Source organism: Hypanus sabinus, chromosome 1 (genome assembly GCF_030144855.1).
Source record: "Hypanus sabinus isolate sHypSab1 chromosome 1, sHypSab1.hap1, whole genome shotgun sequence".
NCBI lineage: Eukaryota > Metazoa > Chordata > Chondrichthyes > Myliobatiformes > Dasyatidae > Hypanus > Hypanus sabinus.
In genome coordinates this window covers 135,127,809-135,139,231 of record NC_082706.1, presented here as the reverse complement: position 1 = coordinate 135,139,231, position 11,423 = coordinate 135,127,809, and the positions used below count along the sequence as shown (strand labels likewise).

Genomic DNA, 11,423 nt, shown 5'->3' with positions numbered 1-11,423 from the left:
TTTTCAGTGTTTTACCATTCCCTGTGAAAGTCCTACACTGTTTATCTTCCCAAACTGCAAAACTTCAAACTTGTCTGCAGTAAATTCCTGCCATCCATGAGAGAGAGCACATTGCATCCAATTTTTGGACAGGAACAAGTTTTCAAAGCCAGCTGTTTTGAATAGTGATGTTTCAGTGTAAGGTGGAATTATTGTTAATATTGTGTTGAGATGAGTTTTGCTGGAGTCATGGTGATTCCCCTGCATTACCAGTGAACTTGCAACCTTAAAATTACATTCTTTTCATAGCCTGGATAACTTTATACCCACAGCTGCACTCTGATTCAGACAATGGCAATGGTACTCTGAGATATACCCTGAGTGGTGAAGGAGCTGGCACCATATTCACTATTGTTGAGGATAAAGGAGACATCTATCTCATGAAGAAGCTGGACCGAGAGGAAAAACCCTTCTACACATTGCGGGCACAAGTGATAAACAAAGCAACCAATCAGCTTGTTGAACCAGAGTCTGAATTCAACATCAAAGTCCAGGATATCAACGACAATGAACCCAGGTTTCTGAATGGTCCTTATGTTGCCACCGTCCCTGAAATGTCACCTGATGGTAAGCACCTAAAATATTATGTGCAGCTCTGATCACCAGCTCACCTCTCCAGCTGAGCTTTGGGCATACAGCAGTCACTACTAATCGGCTGATAGATATACAGTACATCAAAGTTTCTTTATAAATAGTGGTTACTTATTGTACCATTGTCTATACTAGACAATGACTCTAATAGACGAGGGAAGTGGGACAGATTAGTTTGATTCTACATAATCGCACTATAATCCTGCAAAATAGAAGATAGAATGGTACAATACAAGAACAGATCCTTTAGACTGTGATGCTGTACTGATCGAATTGAATTAGTAATGAAATGCTCCCTAAACTAATCCCTTCTGCTTACCCATGCGCATATCGTTCTATTTCCTGCACATTCCTGTGCCTCTCCAATAGCCTATCATATCTGCCTGCAACGCCATTCCAAGTAGTGCATTCCAAGCACCTGTCACTCTGTTTAAATCAATAAACTTGCCCTGCACAACTCCTTTGAACTTGCCATGTGGAATAAGCATAGGACTTGCCATTCAGCCCCTCAACTGCTTTTGCCTTTCAGTTTCTAAATCTTTCATTATTATGTTATGTTCTTTTATATATATATATATGAATTTCAATAAAAAGATTGAAAAAGAAAAGAAGTTTCTAAATCTGTGCTGATCATTAACCATATTTCTGCATGAAATAGATCCCAGGAGGACCTGTACAACTCTACATGATGTATTTTTGTTGCATGTAACAGAGTACATAATTCTACTACATTGGGCTTCATCATAATTCTGTTTGTTAACAGCAGCATAAGTGACAGGATGCCATTTTATGCATTGACCCTACTGCACCATTTGTTAAGATATCTTTCAAACTAACTCAAAAATATCTTACCATAGTGCAAAATTACGAAGATTCACCCCTCAGAGCGGGGGGAAAAAATTCTTCTCATCTTTAAAATGGCTGACCACTTATTCTGAGACTATCAATTTAGGGCTCCTGAGCCAAGGGAAAAACACCTAACCTCCCTTCAACTAACCCACTGAGCTGTTCTCAAGGCTTTGAACTTTTTATACATAAAGCAAGGTGCTATATAAATGGAAGACATTTTTCCTGCCATATGTGTTGATGCTGTATATCCATTTTAACAAGAGAGGATTTGAATGGATAAGAGTGTGCAAGAAATGTTTAACGAATGTGTTCCTTGAACTGTGTGCAGGAACTTCAGTTACCCAAGTAACAGCTACAGATGCTGATGACCCCTCATTCGGGGCCCATGCCAGGATTGTGTACCGTATACTTCAAGGTCAACCATACTTCCTGATAGAACCAACAACAGGTAATACTAGAGTCTTGCACCTCATAGTTTGATGGTCTTCCCCAATGAGCTTGTATAACGAGTGGTAATATACAACCAAGATGAGAAACATATTTCAAATTGATAGTAAAATAAAAAGGAATTACATTCTTTGTAACAAGAAATGGATAAAAGAAATAGAATTGGCTATCCTTTCAGCAACCTGAGCCATTCAACTAGATCATATAAAATTTCAAAAGTTGTGATGTTATGTTGCAACTTCACAAAATCTTGGTTAGACTATATTTTGAGTACTGGGTACTTTTCTGTCACCATATTATAGGAAAGACATTGTGCTGGAGAGAATAAAGAAGAGATTCACCAGATGTGGTCAGAACTAGAGGTCTTTAGTTATGAGGAGAGCTTGGGTAGGCTGGGTCTGTTTACCCTGGAGTGAAGGAAGCTGAGCACATCAAAATAGGAGGAGATAGGATTAAGGTGAAAGAAAGGAGCTATAGAAAGGACATGAGGGGCATTTTTTCACAAAGCGTGTAGCTGATATCTGGAACTTGCTGCCAGAGGAAGTGGCAGAAGCAGATATTAAATATAATAAACATTTAGACTGGCAATTAAATAGTCAAAGCACAAGGAATTGTCTTAATATGGGCAAATGGGATAAGTGTACAAAGCGTGGCATGGACGTGATGGACCAAAAGGCCTTTTTCTCTTCTGTACCATTCTATGGACAGCTGGTGGTGTAGTGGCAACTGCACTAGACTTCAAGTCAGATGGTCCTGAGTTCAAACCCAGCTGAGTCCCAACTTGAGCAGCAGCAGTATCTGTGTGGAAGAAAGGCCTGGCACCATGTATTTCAATGAAAACCTTATGGACCCTTTGGTCCATGAGGTCATGAAGAGTTGAACTCGACAAAACAACTTGAGGTATTTGTGTCACTGTAGGAAACTTCTAGCCAATTGCTCCTAACCACTCACTCTCTATCTAATTGAACAAGAAATATACCAGCGATTATGTTTCAAAGAGACACTTGGGCTACCCCTCATTCTAACCTATAGCTTCATAGGTATGGTTTGATGCTACAAATCCATATATTCATGGTGTTAAGAGGTTGCTAAATTAAGTAGAGCCAGCCAAAATGAAGAAATTACAATACATTTCTAGTTCAAGAGGTTTTTGACTTGGAGAAGAACATAGAATTGTGATGGATATTCACCATCTGGTGCAAGAGATATCATGTTTGCTAAGCTTGCTTTCAAAAATACAACATTTTGTAGGACAAAACAGATGTAAGTAAACTTCCAACCAACACTGTGTTTAACTTCTGGTTAGAAAATGTAAATGGAGGAAGTAATCGGCTTGATATAGGCAGTTAAAAATACTGCCTATAGAACAGCTTTGCAAACAAGCTCTGTAGATAGAAGAAACTGTGAAGAAGCAGATGGTACCTCACTACACCTGCTTTATTATTGCTCAAAGTGTAGTATATGACAATGGGTTGTTTAATTTGGGCTGTTTGAAACAGACAAGCCATCTCTTAAATTGCTTGGTTCAAGGAAGCTTACAGAACAGATGAATAATATAATTTACTATATCAATAACTAAAGTGTTTATAGTTCTAAGCTTTATGTATTTGGGAAAGTTATCTTTACGGGATTAACTGGTAACTGAAAGTGCTTTTAGAGCATTTATGTTAAAAAAAAAATCTGAGAAAATATCAGATGCTTGTGAAGTCACATGACTGGTAGAAAATGGGTATAATCATAGAGAGCAAGAACATAAAGAAATATGGGCAAAGCACAAAGCGAATCTTCGGCTTTGGTTTCTGCAACAGACAACTTGTTAGTCTGCAACTTATTGGTACGTCTTTTTAGTTTATAAGAATTATACATGTTTTGAAAATTCTTTATTTGAGAAAACCTTCATAATTCAGAAATGATTTGTGCCTTATGATTTAGGAATTAAAAATCTTTTAATTCCCAAAAGGTTTAAAAATCCTTGTGTTATGAAAATGCTTTGTTTTAAAATCCTCTGAGCTTTATATGTGTTTTAAGAATGTTTGGATTTGTTTCACTGAAAATAAAATAACTGTTTTAAACTACTTTGTTAGCTGGAAGTGTCTTCTCCTTGGTAGGCTGAGGGGACTCACAGCTCAAATTATGGATTTTGGCAGCTAACTGTGGAGATTAAATGGAGAAATAAACTAGTCTTTGAAGGTTGGGTAGTTACAATATAATCTCCCTTTAGTGAGGGGGCTCATGGCTGTTTACTATATATCCAGTAAGGCTTTAGGTTCTTCATTTGAGTTTAGAACTTCACAGTCATCAAACCCAATGCCATCATAGAACATTGAGTAATTCACAGGAAAATGCTCTTCAGCCCACAATGTCTGCACCAAAAGAGATACTGAAATAAACTAAATCTCTTCTGTGTCTATTCATCTCTCTGGTCCCTGCAATATCCATATGTATCTCGAACAGCATCTTGAATGTCACTATTGCATCTGCTTTGACCATTCCCTCCCTCTCACTTTGAATGCATTTCCTCTACTACTTGACATTACTACCCTGGGAAAAAGAATCTATGCTATCTATGCAACACACACAAAATGTGGGAGGAACTGAGCAGACCAGGCAGCATCTATGGATAAGTCTACGGTTGACGTTTTGGGCCGAGACCCTTTATTGGGACTGGAAAAGATGAAGACTCAGTGTAAGAATCTGAGCGGAGGGGTGCAAGAACTACAAAATGATAAGTGAAATGGGAGGGGGAGGGGAAGTGATGAAGTAAACTGCTAAAAAGTCTATGTCGATTGGTGAAAGATACAGGCCTGGAGAAGGGGGAATCTGATAGGAGAGGATAGAAGGCCACGGAAGTAAGAAACAGAGGAGGAGCACCGGAGGGAGGTAATAAGGTAAAAGTGAGAAATGGGAATGGTGAAGTGGGGGGGGGGGGGGGGGAGATTACCAAAAGTGCGAGACATCGATGTTCATGCCATCAGGTTGCAGGGTGCCCAGACAGAATGTAAGATGTTGCTCTTCCAACCTGGGTGTGGCCTCATTGCAACAGTAAAGGAGGTCTGGGACTCACACGGTGGATTGGAAATGGGAAGCGGAATTAAAATGGGCGGCCACTGGGAGATCCTGCTTCTTCTGGTGGATAGAGCGTAGGTGCTCATCGAATCAGTCTCCTAATCTGTGTCGGGTCTCGCTGATAGACAGGGAGCACTAAATACAGTAGATGACCCCAGCATGCTCACTGGTGAAGTACCGTCTCACCGAGAAGGATTGTTTGGAGGGAGGAGATGTAGGAGCATGCTTAGCACTTGTTATACTTGCAAGGATAAGTGTTAGGAGGAAGGTCAGTGGGGAGGGATGAATGGACAAAGGGGTCAGGTAGGGAGCAATCACTACGTAGAGCAGAAATGGGGGGGGAAGGAAAGATGTGCTTGGTGGAATCCCACTGGAGATGGCAGAAGTTACACAGAACTGTGTGTTAGACGGTGAGGCTGGTGGGGTGATAGGTGAGGACAAGAGGAACCCTATCCCTGGTGGGGTGGCAGGGGGATGGGGTGAGGGCAGATGTGTGTGAAATGGAAGAGATGCGGTTGAGGGCAGCATTGATAATGGAGGAAGGGAACCCCCTTTCTTTGGAAAAGGAAGACATCTCCTTAGTTCTTGAATTAAATGCTTCATCCTGAGAGCAGATGCGGCAGAGATGGATGAATTGAGAGAAAAGGACGGTAATTTTAGAAGTAACAAGGTAGGAAGAGTTACAATCCAGGTAGCTGTGAGAATCAGTGGGTAAGCTGTCTCCAGAGATAGAGACAGAGATATCAAGATGTCGGAAGCAGACCAGGTGAATTGGAGGACAGGGAGGAAGTTGGAAGCAAAGTTGATAAAGTTGATGAGCTTTGCATGAAGTCCTGATGAAGGGTCTTGGCCTGAAACATTGACAGTACTCTTTTCCTTAGATGCTGCTGGGCTTGCTGAATTCCTCCTGCATTTTGTGTGTATGCTGCTTGCATTTCCAGTATTTACAGATTTTTCTCTTGTTTGTGTTTGGTTTGCCATATCTATGCCTATCATAATTTTATAAATCCCTACTTTCTAATCTCTACATTCAACACTCCAGAAAAACAACCTGCTTATGCAACCTCTGCTTTTAGCTTATAGCCTTGAATCCAGGAAATACACTGGTAAAATTGTTCTGCACACTCACCGAGATCTCCACAGGCTTGTGTTTAAGGTAATGCACAAAGTGCCTTTATGTCCTGGATGGTGTTGAGCTGCTTGTGTTCTTTTGGGAGTAAAGTCATTCAGAAAATAGAGAGTTCCATCACATTGGGAGCTGTATAGAAGAGTGGTCATTTCAACATGTCATGGAAATTGCTTGTTGCTCTCTGCTGCAGAGATTTGAAGACAAAACTACAGGCTGACTGAATGTCATGCTACAATGTCAGGTAGGATAAACAAAACAAAGGCTCTTTTTCCTCAGTGAGACATTACTGACTTCTTGACATAATTTCAAAGAGTATTTGGGGATCTCTCCCTGTTTTCTTCATCAGCCTTTGGTAATTATTCAATATTATCTGGCTATTGTCCTCTGTGGGACTGTTCAGTGTAGTGGTAGCTTCAAAAATATCCTTGCAGTTGTGACTGTTGTACAGCCAGGGAATCATACAGCATAGAAATAGGCCCTACATCCCATCACATCCATGCTGATCATTTTCCACTTAGGCATTAATCCCATTTGCCTACATGAGAACCGTATCCTTCTATGCATTGCCTATTACATGCCTGTCTAAAAATTACTTAAGGATTGCCTTTATATTTATTCTTCCACCTCTTCTGGCAGTGAGTTCCAGATAGCAAGCATTCTCTGTGGGGCAGGGTAGTCTTTCCATCAAAGCTCCTTTAAGACACTTTCCTCTCACCTTAAACCTCTGCCCTCTTATTTTGATACCCTACCATGAGAACAAGATTCTGTATGCTCTGTGTATCCTTTTTATAATTTCTTCAAAACCCTTTAAAGCTCCTTCCTGTCTTAAACTTATGCCCTACTATGGGAAACAGATTCTGAATATCAGGGTAAGCAATGCAACAATTTTATATCCCTGCATGAGATCACCCCTCAGTGCCCTTAGGGAAAACAAGCCAAGACTATTTGTTCTCTCCGGAAAACTGAAGTCTCCATCCTGGTGAATCTCGTTCTGCACTCTCTCCATTGCAACCACTTCTTTCCAATAATGTGATCAGCGCTGCACATAATAATCGAGGTACAGTTTAGCCAGTGCATTTAAGGGTCTTCAAAATAATATAAATACGGTTGCTCTTTTTTCGCTGCAGCACTCCCTAAAGAAAAGGGGGAAAAACGTGTTTTTCTTTAAATAGTTTCTTACCATTTCTGAACCTGCAGTCAGAATCATGGCAGGGGAATATGAATTGTTACAGTGCCATTGGAAGGAAGGTGCTGAATACTAATGACAGCAGCATCTGCACACATTCCAAAGAGATTTTTTTTCAGCTAATTTAGAATGCTAATTTTCCTTCAAAAGTGATAAACTCCAACAGGATTTTTTTTTATGTTTGTTTTAACCTGTGATAATCCACCCCTGAGCGATTTGTACAGCCTCCAGTACAAAATGCTTTACACTTGCTATTTGATCCTCAACATTGTTGGTTTATCTGGATACATTTTGTTCCCTGCATTTGAGGAAGATTTGTTCTTTAATACAGTGACTTTTCTTTTGCCCAGATGACTGCTCTATCAATGTGTATAAAACTGCTGGAGGAGCAAAGCAAACTTGTGGCAAAAGTTGTGTGTGTGTGTGTGTGTGTATTCTTAATAAATTAAAAATCACATTTTTAATATATAAAGAAAAAAAACAAGCTATCAAATCGTGGGGCACAGGTCATGTGCACAATTTTTCTTCTTGGGTTGGGGAATCAAGAATTAGAGGACATAAGTTTAAGGCGAGAGGGCAGACATTTAACAAGAACCTGAGGGGCTCCTGATTACTCACTTTTCAACTTAAACCTTTGCCCTCTTGTTTTTATTACCCCCTCCATTGGAAGCAGACTGCCTTCATCACTCATGATCTCGTATATCTCAATTAGGTCGCCCCTTAATCTCCCACATTCCAGGGAATAACATCCCAGTCTACACAACCTTTCCACACTCAGGCTTGAGGGAGTCCTATTGCTGTGGGGTGTTCTTGTTGCTGTGACATGCTTTAATTTGTTTGGTCTCTCACATCAGTCCATGAGTCACCATAAGAACATAAGATATAGGAGCAGAGTTAGGCCATTTGGCCCATTGAGTCTCTTTCACCACTTTATCATGGCTGATATAATTTTGCTCTCAGTCCCAATATTTTGCCTTCTTTCCATATCCCTACATGCTCTGACATAAGATATAGGAGCAGAAGTAAGCCATTCAGCCCATTGAATCTGCTCCACCATTCAATCATGGGTTATCCAATTCTTTCTGTCATCCTACTCCCCTGTCTTCTCCCCATACCATTTGATGCCCTGGCTAATCAAGAACTTATCTATCTCTACCTTAAATACACCCGATTTCTTGGCCTCCACAGCCACTTGTGGCAACAAATTCCACAGATTTACCACCGTGTGACTGAAGTAATTTCTTCGCATCTCTTGTTTTAGACTCCCCTGCCATGGGAAATAACTTTGCCATATCTAATCTGTTCAGGTATTTTAATGTTCAGAATGTTTCTATGAGATCACCCTTCATTCTCCTGAACTCCAGGGAGCTGCCAGACGTTCCTCGTATGGTAACCCTTTCATTCCTGGAATCATTCTTATGAATCTTGTCTGAACCCTCTCCAACGTCAGCACATACTTTCTAAAATAAGGAGCCCAAAACTGCACACAATACTTCAAGTGTGGTCTCACAATTGCTTTATAGAGCCTTAACAGCACATCGCTGCTCCTATGTTCTATACCTCTAGAAATGAATGCCAACATTGAATTTGCCTTCACCACAAACTGAACCTGGAGGTTAACCCTTAGTGTCTTGCACAAGGATTCCCAAGTCCCTTTGCATCTCTGCATTTTGAATTCTCTTCTCATCTAAATAATAGTCTGCCAGTTTATTTCTTCCACCAAAATGCATGACCATACACTTTCCAACATTGTATTTCTTCTTTGCCCAGTCCCTATCCAAGTCTCTCTGCAGGCTCTCTGTTTCCTCAACACTACCTGCTCCCCCACCTATCTTTATATCATCGGCAAATTTAGCCACAAATCCATTAATCCCATAGTCCAAATCATTGACATACATTGTAAAAAGCAGTGGTCCCAACACTGACCCCTGTGGAACTCCACTGGTAACCGGCAGCCAGACAGAATAAGATCCCTTTATTCCCACTCTGTTTTCAGCCGTTCAGCCAATGCTCCACCCATGCAAGTAACTTTCCTATAATTCCATGGGCTTTTATCTTGTTAAGCAGCCTCATGTGCGGCACTTTGTCAAAAGCCTTCTGAAAATCCAAGTACACCACATCCACTGCATCTCCCTTGTCCACCCTGCTTGTAATTTCCTCAAAAATTGCAGTAGGTTAGTCAGGCAGGATTTTCCTTTCAGGAAACCATGCTGGTTTTGGGTCATCTTGTCATGTGCCTCCAGGTAGTCCATAATCTCATTCCTAACAATCAATTCCAACAACTTCCCAACCACTGATATCAGGCTAACAGGTCTATAGTTTCCTTTTTGCTGCCTCCCACCCTTCTTAAAAAGTGGAGTAACATTTGCAATTTTCCAGTCATCCGGTATAATGTCAGAATCTATTGATTCTTGAAAGATCATCATTAATGCCTCCACAATCTCTCCAGCTACTTCCTTCAGAACCAAAGGGTGCATTCCATCAGGTCTAGGAGATTTATCCACCCTCGGACCATTAAGCTTCCTGAGCACCTCCTCACTCATAATTTTCACTGCACATACTTCACTTCCCTGACACTCTTGAATGTCCGATATACTGCAGATGTCTTCCAATGTAAAGACTGATGCAAAAATACATATTCAGTTCCTCTGCCATCTCTGTGTGTCTCTCATTACAATATTTCCAGCATAATTTTCTATTGTTCCTATAATCTACCCTCAACTCTCTTTTACCTCTTATATACTTAAAAAAAAACTTTTAGTATCTTCTTTGATATTAGTCATAAGTTTCCTTTCATAATTCATCTTTTCCTTCCTAATGACCTTCTTAGTTTTCTTCTGCAAGTTTTTCAAAGCCTCTCAACCTTCCATCCTCCCACTAGCTTTGGGTTCCTTGGATGCCCTCTTTTTTGCTTTTACTTTGGCTCTGATTTCACTTGCCAGCCACAGTAGTGTCCTTCTTCCATTCAAAAATGTCTTCTTATTTGGAATATATCTGTCTTGCACTTCCCTCATTTTTCTCAGAAACTCCAGCCATTGCTGCTCTGCTGATCTTCCTGCTACTGTTCCTTTCCAGTCAACTTTGGCCAGCTCCCCTCTCATGCCATTGTGATTTCCTTTATTCCACTGAAATACCGACACATTGGAATTTAATTTCTGCTTCTCAAGTTTTGAAGTTAACTCGATCATATTGTGATCACTGTTCCCCATGAGTTCCTCAACCTTAAGCTCTCTTTTTGCCTCTGGGGCATTGAACAATACCCAATCCTGCACAACCGATCCCCTAGTGGGCTCAACACCAAGCTGTTCTAAAAAGCCATCCCTCAGACACTTTACAAATTTTCTCTTGAGGTCCAGTACTGGCTTGGGTTTTCCCAGTCCACCTACATGTTAAAATCCACAATTATTATGGCATTGCCTTTCTGTCATGCCTTTTCTATCTCCTGCTGTAATTTGTAATCCACATCCCATCTGCTGTTTGGAGGCCTGTATACAACTGCCATCAGGGTCCTTTAACCCTTGCCAGTTCTTAACTCAACCCGTAAAGACTCTACACCTTCCGATCCTATGTCATCCCTTTCTAATGATTTAATAATATTTCTTGTACACAGGACCACACCACCCGCTTTGCCTACTGACCTGCCTTTCGGATACACCGTATATCCTTGGATGTTCAGCTCCCAATTGCAGCCATTCTTTAGCCAAGTTTCAGATATAGCCACAAGAATCATCAACATCTGCCTTAAATATATGTAAAAACGTCCTCCACAGCTGCCAGTGACAAAGAATTCTGCAGATTCACCATTCTCTTGCTAAAGAAATTCCTCCTTATCTAAAAGAATGTCTCTGTATTCTGAGGCAGTGTCCACTGGTCTTAGACTCTACCACCAAAGAAAACATCCTCTCCACATCCAATCTAGCAAGGCCTTTCAGTATTAGATAGGTTTCAATGAAGTCATCCCTCATTTTTCTGAATTTCTGCAAATACAGACCCAGAGCCCTCAAATACTCTTCATATGTCAGGCCATTCAATGCTGGAATCATTTTCATGAACCTCCTTTGAATCTTCTCCAGTTTCAGCACAACCTTTCTAAGATAAGGGGTCCAAAACAGCTGA

General features: G+C 40.7%; 1 protein-coding gene across 1 annotated transcript in view; it reads left to right on the top strand.

Moving 5' to 3' along the window:
* Positions 1-404: 404 nt before the first annotated feature.
* LOC132379589 (cadherin-7-like) overlaps positions 405-11,423 on the top strand; it is a 61,962-nt gene continuing 50,943 nt past the window's right edge. The window contains exon 1 of the mRNA XM_059947713.1: positions 405-606. Within this exon, the coding sequence (XP_059803696.1) occupies positions 420-606 (187 nt within the window). The 5' untranslated portion in view covers positions 405-419. The remainder of the gene's footprint in view (positions 607-11,423) is intronic.